Source organism: Colius striatus, chromosome 1 (assembly GCF_028858725.1).
Source record: "Colius striatus isolate bColStr4 chromosome 1, bColStr4.1.hap1, whole genome shotgun sequence".
Taxonomy (NCBI): Eukaryota; Metazoa; Chordata; class Aves; order Coliiformes; family Coliidae; genus Colius; species Colius striatus.
The window spans coordinates 77099195-77114954 of NC_084759.1; the positions used below are offsets into that span (position 1 = coordinate 77099195).

General features: G+C 39.7%; 1 protein-coding gene across 1 annotated transcript in view; it reads right to left on the bottom strand.

Annotated features, from left to right (window-relative positions):
• Positions 1-8693, bottom strand: part of GEMIN8 (gem nuclear organelle associated protein 8) — a 158259-nt gene extending 149566 nt beyond the window's left edge. Inside the window, exon 1 of the mRNA XM_062003443.1 lies at positions 8393-8693. Coding sequence (XP_061859427.1) covers positions 8393-8693 — 301 coding nt within the window. The remainder of the gene's footprint in view (positions 1-8392) is intronic.
• Between the last annotated feature and the right edge of the window lie 7067 nt (positions 8694-15760).

A 15760-nucleotide genomic window follows, 5' to 3' on the forward strand; every position in this document is an offset into this window, starting at 1 on the left:
CTTTTCTTTATTCATCATCTGGGAATATTATAGCTATTGCAAAGAGGCCTTATCTGAGCCCTAAACAGAGATGATCTTTGTAGGCAAAGGATATGTCTGGCTGCTGGTTTTTTTTCGTTTGATTGTGTTTTTTTTTTTTCCTGAAATGCATATTATGTATTTATTTTATGTATCTCTTATGTGTGCCTTGCTTCATGGTAGAATGTTCTTTAAGAAAACAATCTAAAAACCTCTCTATATAGGATGAACCTATACACCTCACTGTGAATTGCAGAATATGTTCATATCTTTGGTTCATCTCATGCACTGGATAATGCAGGGGTATGGTTTTGTTCCCTTCAAAACCAGAATGGTTTTTCAGAAAGCACTTCATTGATAGGAAAAGCTGTTCCTCTTTTTTGAAAGCTAAGTGGGCCAAAAAAGATTACACTTTCTGTGCTGCTGGCATCTCCTCTGTTGTCTAGGGAAACAGCTGATAATCAGCATGCTTATCTTGCACCTGATCTCTGTCTCCAATGTAATGTCTTGCAAGGCAAAACCAGATGTCTTGAATTTTGCAGTTGGAGAGAACAAGACATTCACTTAGAGATAAAGATAAAAGTGATAGGTGTGAATAATAATAAAAAAATCTACATCACATCTAGCCTTTTTCCTCAAACCAGAGGTTTCCTGTCAGACATGCTGCCTCAGACACTGATCTCCCAGCAACACACAGCTGAAGCAAAGATTGCATTTGGTTACTGCTCAAATGGGAAACCTCAGGGGTAAAACCCCATACTGGTGTAGAAGCAGTTGTCACTCTTCCCAAATCAGTTGTGATCTGGAAAGAGCTCAAGGGAACAGTTGTGCCACAGGGGCAACTTCATTTGCAGCTCAGTAAGAAACCTGAATTCTCAGGGCAGAGGTCTGCATTAAAACATCTCTTTAGTAAAACCCATTTAAGAGGTGATCTTTCCAGTGTCTGATTTCTGTGCCGATTTGTAACTCCCCCAGTTATGTCAGTGCAATCATTAATGAGACTTGTTTAAATTATATCAAACAGTGAGACACAGGTGGGAATGAGAAGGCAAGGCAGAAACACTCTAAAAAGATTTTGCAAACAGAGCTATTTCCCCCTCAGGGGCTTGATACTTACAAGTCTTTAACACATTTTACAAGTAGCAAGATCTAAATGAGATAACATTGATTGCAGAAGGGTAGAAGAACTTGGTAATAGAGAAGGGGCTCTATGGTATCATGGGGAGATGACAAATTTCAATGAAAATTTTATCTTTAGAGAATTTACTTCCTGCTCTTATGAAAAGGTCTAAAAAATTTACACTGAAAACTACAACATTTTACAGGAAGAGTGAGATTCCATTTCAAAACATTTGATTACTTTCCTGAATTTAGACACCTCTACGTAGGCATCCATGTTGGAGTTAGAGACTTGACTCACTTCTTCACACAGAGACTTGATGCCAGTGGAGGTACCCTAAGTTATCTCTCCTTGCTTCTTGCTACTGGTTCAAAAGAGTCTGGGAGTCCTTCCATCATGCCCCACAACCCTGTACATACATTTGTGATGCACTTGATAAAGTGACTGGAGCACTTGTTCAGTATACAGGAATGCTGGGTTCAATGTTGTTTTGAGTCTTTGGAGAGGGGAAATAAAACTCATCACAAAATAGCCCAAGAATTGAGAAAGGCCCAGCTCATCACTTCACTACCCTAGACAGGTCCTGGTCAATATGGTGTTGCTTTACACTCACTAGTGAGAAAATGTCAACAAGAGCAAAGCTGTGAAACCTCGTGATGAGGGACTTCACCTGGAAGGGATTCAAAGGTGGCTCCAATCCTTAATCTGAAAATTCTTTCAGCAATTCAATCATTAACTGTTTTTAATAAAAATAAACATGCAGATACACAACTGATGCACTCTAAAACATTGTGGGATTTTTTGTTATATATGTACACTTGTTCTTTTTTTCACTCTCTGGACTGATGAATTCCTGATTTGTTTGTGTAAAATAAAACAAAAAAACCAAAAAAACGAAAAAAACCCCAAACCATGAACAATCTGTTTCCTGACATTTTCAAAGCCCATTACTTAGGAAAACTCTACAGAAAGGTAGATGATTTAGATGTAACACTTTTAAGGATAAGGAGGAAGCTCAACCAAGTCCCTACTCTCTCCAAAATTGCTCTATCAATAGACCTGAACTAAGAAATCCTGAATGTTGTCTTCAGGGATATATTTCAAACATTTCGATATTACCATGGTTTCTTGTTTTAGCTGAGATGAGAAAAGAACACTTTTTCTTGGTAGAATGTAAGAGTAATGAGTTGAATGAAATCACACGAAAGATTTCTGTGAGGGAATTACACTCTACAAGGTTTTCTTCAAAGGACTGTTTCAAATACATTGAGCTCACATTTTCTCTCATGTCTGCTTAGTTTTATAGTAATTAATCTATCTAAAGTTCCTAAATAGTGTAAGATGATGGCTAAAGATTTTAGTAAAATATAGCACAGAGGGCAGCTCTGCACTGAAGCAGTACCTATTTTGCAGCAAATCTGAAATTCTGTCTTAAACCTTAGTGGAAAACAACTGAGAAACTTCTAAATTTGTGTATTATGAATGTCAAGCCAAAGAGTCATTTTACCATCTAATTTAAAATAAAAATACTATTTGTACAATTAATCCCTGGGCTAATATTACTAGAATGCTGAACATAATAATTACAGAGCTGTATTATAGGTGAATCAGCTTGGTGTACCAATTTATCTACAAGAAGGTACTCTTACATCAGAGAAGGGCTGCATCCTGCATTTATTAATATTAGTAGTTTGAACAGCTTAACAGTGATTAAAAATGTCTTTTCAAAGTTTTCTTGAGCAGATCAGTGATTGGGTATCATATTTGAGGACTAAAATTTTTGAGAACATAAGTGATCTACATGTACAAAGCTAACGAGCTATCACTAGAATAGAGTATCTAATATTTCCCATTATTTTTGTCTTGGAACAAACCATAACTAGACTCTGTGTTTCACTGCAAAATGTAACGTCATAACCTTGAGAAATATGCAAGGACTCAGCAAATCAATCAACAGAATTACTCTCTTTCTAATATAGCTCTCTCTCCTATTTGATGACAGTAGAGATGGCACAGTTTGGATTAGGTTTAATCAGTACGTTCTCTGACTTGGTCTTGAAATGTCAGCTCTTAATCTCCCTTACCTTGACAAATGAAGATACTGGGATTTGATGTAATAGCTTTTTCTGAGAGGCACAGTTCTATCAATATTCACCTCACAGAGAGACTTGCTCATAACCCAAAGTGCTGTGCACTTCCAACATCCTGGCAGCAGGATCCATTTCATATGACCCAATGGCAAATTCAGAAGTTTCCTCTGTGCAATTCCTTCAGCTTTAAGCATGTGAATTGGAAACTCTTTAATTTAAACCTGGCTTTCACAAAAAGGATAGCAATAAAAGAGTAGTTGAGACAGTGGGTATATTTAGAAAACTGACTGAAGATGTTAATGATGTCTGTGCTAAAATTTATTGAGTCATAAAGGTAAATTAAAAACCATATTTTAAAAATTCTTTTTAAAAAAAGGACCCAAGCATTTTCCTCTCTGCCTCAATGTGTCTTTACATAGAATAAGTGGAGAAAGTGGTCATATAAGAAAGGAGAGATCTGCCAATCTCTAACTACTTTTCTGTGAGGTCTGTGGTAGAAGTGGGCAAGACATCACAAATGACTACGTTGGTATATTACAAATATAGATCACTGATTTTTCATTTGATAACTTGGATCAGAGCTTGTGTTGTAGTGACTGTAAGTTGCTAAGAAGGACTTACAAACCAAACCTGTTTTCCATTAATGCTAAACCTTTGTCCCCAGTTGTACTAGATGTAATTACCGGATGTATTTTTAAGTATAACGGTAGATAAAAGAGTGAGCACCCTATCCAAGGTCAAATTACTGAGGTCAAGGAAAGATTCACAGATCATGTCTAGAGTACAAGTGGCTTTATGGGCATGTAGTATAGCCATGACTCCTCAGATATCTGTGCTGGAAGACTGCCAGAGTGCCTTGCTGTTTTCTATCCTCTGTGTTTTGCTTTTCTTCCAAGGAATCAGAGTAAAAGATTAAAGGTAGAGACAAGGTACACAGTATTGTGTCTAACTAGGCCTTCTGGATGAGACATACCTCCAAATCTCTTAGCACAAACCTATCTGTAACGATTTAGCTGATAATTGTAAACCAGCACTGAAGGCAAAGTTTAAAAAAACAACATGAAATTAGTGTAGGTAATGCAAATGGGAATTATGTAGTGCCTAGTAGCAAATAATATCACCTTCATCTTAATTTCAAAGTTGAGTCTTGGTGTTTTCTCATTCCCTTTATACTCAACTACATAGGTTTAAAATTATTTCCAATGAGAATGCTTTGTTTTTTTCCTCACATGCTGATAGCAACAATGGCTTCAGATCCCACACAAAGTTAATCTGGAGGTCATTAAACTTTCATAAAAAAAGTGAAGTAGTTAAAAAGCACATCACTATTTACACGTAGCATGTCTAATGCAGCCCAGGAGATTGTTGATGTTCTTTGCTGTGAAGGCATATTTCTGGATCATGGTCAGCCTATTGTACCCCAGGATCCTATAGGTCCTTCTCTGCAGTGCTGTTTCCCAGACTGTTGTCCTCAGCCTGTACCAATGAGTGGGACTATTCCTCACCAGATTCAGGATTTTGCATTTCCCTTTGTTGAGAGTTTCTTGACATTCCTCTTTGTCCAATTCTCCAGCCTGATTAGGTTCCTCTGAATTGCCGTTCAGCCAACTGGTATGTTAACCACTCGTCCTGGTGTTGTAGAGTCTGCAAATTTGCTGAGAATGCACTCTGTCCAAACATCCAGGTCATTAATGAAGATATTAGACAATATTTGCCCCAACATTGATCCCTGAGATACTGCGAGTACAAGACACTAAGTGCATTGAGGAAGACCTTACCTTTGTTCCAACGTGAATTTTCCTTAAATCTGTGATACAGTTTTGATTGTACTGAAATAAAGCTTAATAAAAATAGCTTCCCTAAAATCAGAAATCTCTGTCACTACACTGTTATTATGTTCGGTCCCAAGGATCATAGAATCATAGAGTTATAGAATGGTAGGGGTTGGAAGGGACCTTTAGAAATCATCTGGTCCAACCCCCCTGCAGAAGCAGGGTCACCTAGATCAGGTGGCATAGGAACATGTCCAGGCAGGTCTTGAAGACCTCCAAGGAAGGAGACTCCACAATCCCTCTGGGCAGCTTGTTCCACTGCTCCATCACCCTCACAGTGAAATAGTTTTTTCTTATATTTAAATGGAACTCTTTGTGTTCCAGCCTCATCCCATTTCCCCTTGTCCTGTTGCTAGCTACTATACAAAAAAGGGGTGTCCCAACCTCCTGACACCCACTCTTTAGATATTTGTAAATGTTAATAAGATCTCCCCTCAGTCTCCTCTTTTCCAGACTAAACAGCCCCAGTTCCTGCAGTCTTTCCTTGTATGAAAGATGTTCCACTCCCCTGATCATCTTGGTGGCCCTAAGATGTTAACTATATATTTCCCATATATCTACAACTGACCTAATATTATTGAATCCTAGCCAATTTTATGTTAATTAAAAAAAAACCCCACAATTGTAATCTTTGGATGTGAAGACGGAAGATAAATCTTACCCAGTAGATTGGAAAGACTATTTTCATGGTATGTATGACAAGATACTTCCCTTTCAAGATTCGTAGAATGAAGAGATACCTTTTTTTCTGGATTGACTAGAAGCAATATAAAGAAGGTATAAAAAGCCCTTGTAGATCCGAAACTGGAGATGGGTGGTGGAATAGTTAGCATTGACCTTCAATGGTAAACGCAGACTAAGAACAATTGCTCAGACTGTAATTGTGCAATGTCAATCAGTTAAGGAGAAGTTAGTTGTGATGCAGAGCAGCCAGGGGAAAGCAATGAAGTTGTTAAGAGTTCAGATCACACACACAGAGACAATAATTTCTGTATATCATATGTGAGATGCTTTTGCCAAGTGAGAAAGTATCATTGATTTTACACAAAAAGAGTAATGGTAGAAATGAGAGGTAGCACAGTAAATCTCTACCAAACATTGTAAATGAACTCTGTTCATCAACTTTTTATCTGTTCTCCATGAAGGCAGGTGGGACAAGAGTCCTCAAAAGAGAAGAAAGTGAGGCAAGTGTAATAAAAGAGTCAATGCTAGGAAAAGATGGAAGGGAGTGAATGTGATGCCCTATATAACTGGAAACAAATTGCAGGCGCTAAACAAATGATTAGTGGACTTCATGGTGGATGCAGACAGCAATTCTTTCATATGTAACTGTGCGCTGTATGAACAGTGAGATGAAGTCAGAAATGTCACCCTCCTCAGTAGGGATCACACTGACCCTCAATCTTAACGGAGCAAATGCTGAGGAATATTTACTGTTCGCTGATAGCCATTTCAGGTATGTAATGCTGTAGGAAAGCAGTGATGGGACTAAGGAGACAGCTGGCCTTTGGAGGGTCTGATCGTCTAGCTATCTCTGAAAGGAGCTTTCCCTACTATGGCAGTGATTGCTCTACAACCACTCCATGATTCAAATCTCTGGGATAAAACATACTGAGGAGTAAATGGGAGTAGAAACTTGTGTATTTGCTTTGATGATGGATAAAAGGGTGAAAATAAAAGTGAGAGAGAAGCATCATAGTCCAGTCTAGGGTAGGTACACAGATCCTAAAAGGATCATATACAAGTTAACAGTGGAGAAGATTTCAGAGCGTTACATCTCCTATACTGTGTCTCCTTCAAACTTTTTTGCCCACTGTAGAATCACAGGATGGCAAGGATTGTAAGAGGCCTCTAGAGATCATTCAGTCCAACCCACTGCTAAAGGTGATTCACTTAGAACAGCTTTCACCAGAATGTGCCCAGGCAGGTTTTTAAAATCTCCAGAGAAGGAGACTCCACACTCTCCCTGGGCAGCCTGTGCCAGGGTTCCCTCACTCTCACAGGAAAGAAGTTTTTCCTTATATTTAAGTGGAACTTTTTGTGTTCCATCTTGTGCCCATTACCCCGTGTCCTGTCACTGGGCACTACAGAAAAAAGACTCATTCCATCCTCTCAACATCTGCCCATTAAGTATTTATAACTGTTATAAGATTGCCTTCCTTAGGCTAAACAGCCCCAGGTCTCACAGCCTTTCCTCATAAGGAAGATGCTCCTCTCCTCTGATCGTCTTGGTAGCCTCTGTATTTCTTGAGCTGGGGAGCCCAGAAGTGGATGCAGTATTCCAAATGTGGCCTCACCAGGTCAGAGTAGAGGGAGAGGAGAATGTCCCTTGCTGGACACATACTCCATAATGCATCCCAGGGTGCCATTGATCTTCTTGGCCACACGGGCACATTACTGACTCATGGTTAGTTTGCTGTCCACTAGGACTCCCAGATCTCTCTCTCTCTGCAGAGCTGCTCTCCAGCAGGTCAATCTCCAGCCTGTACTGGGGCATGGGGTTGTTCCTTCCCAGATGCAGGACTCTGCACTTGTCCTTGTTGAACCTCATGAGATTCCTCTCTGCCCAACTCTCAAGCTGGTCGAGATCCCACTGAATGGCAGCACAGCCTTCTGGGGAATCAGCCAGGCCTCCCAATTTGGTGTCATCATCCAACTTGCTGAGGGTACACTCTGTCCCCTCATCCAGGTTGTTGATAAAGATGTTGAACAAGACTGGTCCCAGAACCAATCCCTGTGGAACCCCACTGGCCACAGGCCTCCAACTTGATTCTGTGCCATTGATTACCACCATCTCGGTCCTGTCATTCAGCTTTTTCTTGATCCACCTCACTGTCCATTCATCCAAGCCACACTGCCTTGAGCTTTCCTATGAAGATATGCGAGAAAGTGCCAAAGGCCTTGCTGAAGTCAAGGTAAATGACATCCACTGCTCTTCCCTCATCTAGCTAGCCAGTCATGCCATATTAGAAGGCTATCAGGATGGTCAAGCAAGATTTCCCCTTTAGTGAATCCATGTTAACTCTCCCCGATAACCATCTTTTCCTTCATGTTTTATAGATGACACCCAGATGCACTGTTCCATCATCTTTCCAGTGATGGAGATGAGACTGACTGGCCTGTAGTGTCCAGGCTCTTCTTTTTTGTGTTTTCTTAGACTTGAGTGCCATTGGCCTTCCTCCAGTCACAGAATCTCAGATCAGGCCATTCACCTGTGGTCCATGATTGTTCAAAAATGATGGAGAGTGGCATAGCACAAACATCAATCCTCTCCCTCCGCACTCATGGGTGCACCCCATCAGGGCCCAGGGATTTGTGGGTGTTCAGCTTACCTAGTAGATCCCTAACCCAATGTTCCTCCTCCAAGGGAAAAGTCCTCCTTTCTCCAGACTTTCTGTCCTTCAAGGACTGGGCTTGCTGAGGGCTGCCTTTAAGAGCAAAGAGTGAAGCAAAGAAGGTATTAATTACCTTTGTCTTCTCTGTATTCTCTGTCACCAGGTTACCCACCTCATTCAGCAGCATTCTCACACTCTCCCTAGACTTCCTGTTGCTGAGGATGTACTTGAAGAAGCTCTTCTTGTTCTCCTTTACATCCTTTTCTAGATTCAATTCCAATAGGGCTTTAGCCTTCATTGTTTCATCCCTGCATAGTCTGACAATACTCCTGTACTCTTCCCAAGCAACCAACCTATTTTTCCACATTCCATAGACTTACTGCTTCCATTTGTATTGGTTCAGAAGCTCTTTGATCATCCATACAGACCTCTTACCTCCTTTATCTGATATTTCAGTTGTGAGAATACACTGGTCTTGGGCTTGGAGAAAGTGTCACTTGAATATTAACCAGGCTTCTTGGGCACTCCTACCTTCTAGAGTCCTAGCCCAGGAGATTCCACCAAGCAGGTCTTTGAAGAGGCCAAAGTCAGCTCTCCTGAAGTCCAGGGTCTCAGTCTTTCTTGCCACCCTGAACTCTTCTGTGCAGAATCCTGAACTCTGGCATCTCACTGCAGCCAAGGTTGTCCCCAGCCTTCACATTCCCAACCAAATCTTCTCCATTTGTCAGTACAAGGGCCAGTAGCACAACCCTCCTTATTGACTCTCCAACCATCTGTGTCAAGAAGTTGTCATCAACACACTTGAGAAATTTCCTGGACTGTGTGTGCTTATCTGAGTGGTTTTGCCAGCAAATACTGTTGTACATAGATAATGGTTTTCAATTTTTTTTGCCTCTTTCACTGTATCATTGTTAATTTCTGCATTTGATTCAAGCTGGAAAGAATGTTTTTATTGCAATTAATTTTATTAACACTGGAATGATTCACAAATCTCTCTTGTACATGATTTTCTCTTATGTCAGTAAATTCTCATTCCTTTTAATCACTTTGCATAACTGCTTGTTTTCTCAAATTCAGTGTATTTGCTTTCTTGCTTTTATCTTTTTCTTTTGTAGGTGTTGCTGACCTTCATCCAAATTCTGTTCTCGTCATCAGATAATGTAAGCACCAGCTTTAAGCTTCTTCCGAGCTTTATCCTTTCTTATGTATGATGGATGAGCTCCATTTAAGCTACAGCCACCAGTATCTCTGCTCAGGTCTGTGTGCTAGAGAAAATGAGGAGCCTTGTTGTGGCTAAGGGAACTGAGGTACAAGGGGATGAGTGAAGCTGAAAAGAAGAACCGCAGTAAGGAATCATTTTCCTTTTTCATAGGACAATGATTGCAACCTGGTTACTCTCTTCTATTTAAGAATCATCTGTAAGTGGGCTTTGCCACAGTGTTTGCTCAAACTCTGAGTTGCCTTTTAAGTAATCATTATGACTCTCAGTCTTAATGCTTACTTTGTCACCGATAATCCAAATCATATGTGTAGTATCTGCTCTGTGTTTCAAAGGCTTGTTAAATCCACAAACGGCTTTCAAGAGGCATGTGTATATTTCCAGTGTGCCAACATATTTGTATAAGCTTCTGTTTGCAAATTCATGTCCAGAGAATGTAAGCAGCCCTGCCTTCAAATATTTTTACTTAAAATCTTCCATGCAATGTACTTTTCAAAGCATAGAAAAAAGTGAACAATTTACTGAAAAAACACTTGCCCATATTTAAAGTGTTCATAGAAGCCCGATACACAATACATAGAATTTTCTGTACAAATAATGGAAACGTTGCCTAATAAAGACTCCAGACAGTATAGCGCAATATGAATATTGTATCTGACTCAGCTGAATCCCAGAGTTTCAGTCATTATGGTTAAGTAATGGATGGCTTTTGGGAAATTAATTGATGATCTCAGACTTGCCTCTGCTGGACAGTTATCATCATCATACAAATGAAATTATTATCCTATTGCTTTACAAGCTCAGGAGAGGGATAATGGATAGGTAAAGTAGCTGAACTACACCTTGTCTTTAAAACATGATAGCAGCTAATTAACAGGATGCTATGATGATAACTTTCATTTCTGTTATCCTTGCACGACTTCCTCAGGGTGAAAAATAGAAGTCCTAAGGTCTCTGAAACTTTCTTATAAATGAAATTACAGATACGAAAGCTCCAGGCAGGCTTCTGTAATTCCTATGTGAAGCTACTGGTTTTACTGTCAACACTTAATGCAAAATGTTTTCTAAAATCTTTACTAATGACTGGAAAGTGAGTCATGTGACCCTTGAAAAACAATGAAATTATTAAACAAAAGCAAAATCACAATATGCAAGAATACAGCATTAATTAAATAAATTATCTGGGGGGAAAGACATCTTAAGATATTTTTCATCACCTTAGACTGTTTATGAAAAATGTATTCTACTAAACAGAGTTCAACTATTTCTAATATTTGGTCATATAACCAAAAGGTCAGGAGATGCCTTAAGGTATTATCTGCTCTATCAGTCTCCTGTAAGTCTGGATCAAGATGTATAGTTCTTGACTGTTGTTTGTTTAACCTGTACTTGAAACTCTCTGTTGCTAAAGTTACCATTTATCCATCCAGCAGTACATCCCAATGTTTTAATTAACCTTACTTTTGTAATTTTTCTTCACATCTGCCCAGTCTCTTCTATGCACCTGCATATTATCTTACTGACTATGTATTTGTGAAGCAATTCATTTCCTTCTTCTTTGCATCAGCTTTTCATATACTGTAACATTTTTATCATACACCTTGTTCACCGTTCTCTTCCTAGTGCCAAGAAACCTGAGTTCAATTCTTCCTTGAAGGTCATGTTTTCTAGTTTTCTGAAGGCTTTTGCTGCTTTCCTCTGTATTCTGTCCTTAAAACCTTACTGAAGTTAATTTATAGGATAATCACTTATTTTTATACTACACTTTTCTACTACATCCTCCAATCTTGCTCTGTGATAGCACATTTTATTTGCTTCACAAGATTTATCCTTGACAAACTCATTGCCTCTGTCATAACCCGTGTGCTTATTCTTTACAGGAAAGAAATCAACTCTTCACCCTTCTCCATTCTGAAGTATAAACTAGATGGGAAGATTCTCATTAAATCACAATGATTAATATTTTTTTCATCCTTATTATTATGCCAGTCTTCAGGAAACTGAGAAAATGGGAATATGGTGTGGCATATGGGGTTTAAACCTTCTTCTGAGAGCTGAAACCAGCTCAACTTGTACTTGTTAACTCAAGTACCAAGTATATGTGTCATTCAAATCCATAGGAATTCCTGAAGTCTCACCTGTCTCTGATGAGCTTGTTTTAGAAGAAATAGAGATTACACCATGGGACACAAAGGATTTGAGCATCTATGTCAAGCAAAGGTCGAACAGAACTCACTTTTGGCTAGCCACTGCAAGGCAAAAAATTATAGTTATCCCAATAGCCCTTTTGGCGTGGCACAGATGAGTCACCAGATAGCCAGTGGAGATCAGTATCGGTATGGAGCTATGTAACCAACTATTAATAAAGCATGCCAAGTAATAGAACAATTAAACAGATTATTCATATTAACTTATTAATTACCTGGAAACTTATAATACAAGACAAGAATTATCTAAACATCTTAATAATTTAAGTTTCACATAGTAGTTTTCCCTCCAAAGATTGTTTTCCAATTGAGAAGCTGTCCTCATGGGTTGTTATAAAACCACATCCATTGCCTTTCATAGCATTTCTGCTTCCACACATTTTCATAGCCTTCTCCAAGATGTCTCTCCTGAGAACACGAGTAGGAAAAATAGAACAACAATAAAGCCAGCAAGACTTCTTGTTCCCCCATGAAAAATAAAAAAATAACAACAGATGTAGAAGATCCCTCTCACTTCCCTGCAGAATAAAACTAACAAACACAAAGTTGCATGATGGACTGTTCTCCTCAGTTCCTCTTCAGAAAACAAAATACACAAAACATTAGTAATAAAGACCTGCTTTGTTGCTTAATACATTCTCAAAAACATGATATTGTTGCTAAAAATCATATAGAATAAAAGTAATATGGCAATAAACAGCCCTTACGAGTTTTGGCACAATTTCATCCTTGAGAAATCTCCTTCAGGGGGGCTCCAAGCAGACATTCATGAAAAGGAGTGCTGGAGACAGAATATCACATCTGTTGCAGAGTTTATATTCCGTGTAGCACTATTGGCAAGAAGGCATAGAGGGAAATATACAGTGCAAATGTGGAAGTTTCATGTGGGATTTAAGGGAAGAGGAAATTCAGGTGTTACTTCAGGCCTCCTGTGGATGCAGGTTGGCTAGAAATCATGTATTGCTGCAGAGCAGGAACATCAGGCTCTGAGATTTGTCTATGCAAGTAGAAGTCTGGCTTGATATAGAAATAAAGACTTTGCTGTAGTGGTGAAATAAGGCCCTTGTAACCCTCATCTCCCCTTTCACTAGATCACCACTAGATTAATTCTCGTGTCTTTTGCTGACAGGTTTACAAATTACCTCATTAATTTCTGAGGGTCTGCATTCTTCCACTCAGTGTGTGAGAGCAAATAAGCAGACAAAAATCACAGCAGACTGAAATTCCCACACTACGTATTTGTGAGATGACACACTTGTATGGTATAAGGAATTCATACAACAACAGCAACAAAAGCCTAGGTCAAAATGATCATTTTCAATTTATGCCACAGAGGAATATGAGTTTGATTAGTTATTGGGACAATATATTGATCAACCTTATAACTGCATTTTCCTGGAGCCCATACACTCAAGCTTTACCTATAGGCACTCTACACATGTTATGCTACTGCAAAGTTGCCATTGAAAGATTTTCTTTTTTTTTTTTTGTAGTTTTAAGGCTAGAAACTCAACAAGGGTTCATGAAGTCTTACAACTCAGCCTTGTGAGAACTAGTTTTGAGTCATACGCTTTATAAAGCCCATCTCCTTATTGCCTATAGTGTGCAAGTTTACAGCTTGAGTGATATTCTCTGCAAGACAATGTGCACAAAAGCTCTGTTCATTTTCTACTTTTCTCTGTTCTGCTAAACATGAATGCTTAAAGTCCAATTCCTGAAGAATTTTGGTTTTAGTAACATCGTCAGAAGACCATATGCACATCTGTGAGTTATTTCGACACTTCTGAAATACAGAGAACAATTTTTAGAGCCTAAACATGGCATTTTTTTTAAGGTGACAGACTTGGACTGTAAGTCTGAAAGTTAAAATGGGTGAAGCAGGATGCCTGAACTTAAAACAAGACATTGTAGGCACGTTAGAAAGTAGGTGGTAAGGAGAATTTCATCATGCTACTAACATTGATCAAATGATATAGGAGTGACAAAGTAGGTATTTCCAATGAGAAAGAGGTGGAATAAATTACGGAACATATCAGACAATATAAATGAAAAAAGACGACGTTAAAAGTTATACTGTGAGTGTAGTTCATTGTTGCTGTGGATGGAAATTCCACACGAAAATGAGCAGACAAAAACATGACAGCCATGTGAATGACAGCCCATGAAACCAAGGCTGGTCCTGACCTTCACATTGCTGACTGGCTTTTTCTTGTCTCTGTATCTGAGGTCCAAAAGGGTACCTTTGCTTATTGGCTTCTTGTTCACATGTTTTGAGATGATGTCATCAGCACACACCAGAAATCTCTTGGTTATCTCTCCTGGGATAAGTTTGTAGCCTTGTAACTGTACACAGATCTCCATTTTCTCCTTCTTTTGTCCATGCTGCAGACAGTAGCATACAGTACTTCAGTGAGGCACTCAGATGTGCTGTTTTCCCAGAAAAGGTATGAGATCTTTCCCTATAAGCTTGTGTTGTGGTTTGTCTCAGCCAGCAACGAAGCACCAAAACAGTCTCTCGCTTTGTGCCGACCATCCACCCCCACACTCGTTAGGATGGCAGAGGCCCCAGCGAAATGGGAAGAAAAAGATAAGCAAGGTTGTTGTGGATTAAAACAAGGGCAGGGAGAACTCGCTGCCAATTATGGTTCTGGGCAAAACAGACTCCAGTACTCGACTTAGAGAGGAAAGTAGGAAAGTTTATTCTACTACCTACAAGAAACAGAACAGAACAAAAAGCTAAAAGAAAGCAGGATGATGAGAAAATTTGCATTCGGTACTTTAAGATCTCCCTCCCCCATCCCTCCTTTCTTCCCGGGCCCAGCTCATTGCTCCCGATATCTCTACCTCCTCCCCCCTCAACGGCTCAGGGAAGTAGGGAATGGGGAATGTGGTCAGTCTCTCACAGATGGGCTCTGCTGCTTTTCTCTTCTCAGAGGAGGATGACTTCTTACATTCTTCCCCTGCTCTGATACGGGGTCCCCTCCCTGGGACAGAGTCCTTAAGGAACTTCTCTGGTGTGGATTCTTCTCAGCAGCTATGGCTTCTGCAGATGCAGAAGTACATGGCCTCACACAGTACATGGCCTCTTCTGGGCATAAGTTTAATGAACTTCTTTGACATGGGTTCTTCCCCACAGTTACAGCTTCTGTGAATATTAGGTCCCTCCCAAGGGACATGGCTTCCTCTCACCATAGTCACTGTCCCTGGCACGAGGTCTTTAATGAAGGGAATCACTGCCCCTTATGCAGCATCTTTAGCAAAATGCAAAGAAATTTCAGCTTCACCAGTACTCTCCGTGGAATGCAGGGTAGTCTCTGCTCCAGCACAGCTCCTCCTCTCTTCCCTCACTGATTTTAGAGTCTGCATGGTTGCTTCTCTCTTTCTCACCCAACTCCTCACACCACCACCAGCTGGAAAAAAAAAAAAATAGAGACAGAAGAAAAAAAAAGAAGGAACAGGAAGAAACTTCCTCTTTTACCTTCTTCTTAAAAAGTGATCATGGAGGTGTCCAATTGGCTCAGCCCCAGAAGTGGGTCCGGCAAAGAGCTGGGGAGAGTTTCGAGCAGCTTCTTACAGGAGTCATCTTTACAGCTCCTTACCCATTACCAGAAACAGCTTCATGTCAAACCATGACAGCCTCGAATACCTTGTCAGTGGTCTAAGGCAAAGAAGAAACGGCATGAATAATATAAAATATCTGGAACTTCCCTGATCCCTTTTAGATTCAGAGAAGTCATATCATCATGATACTTTGGTTAAGTGTTCAAACATCATTAAACACAACCCTTAGAGCATATTGTCCTGCCTGTAGAAAAGTAGTTCCTGATTTAATCTCAGGCAATGTACAGGGACTGATTTAAGACATAATTACCAGCCACCTATAACAGTGCAGTCAGATTCAATATCCTGGTAAGTAAAAAACTCCAAAATTGGCATGGT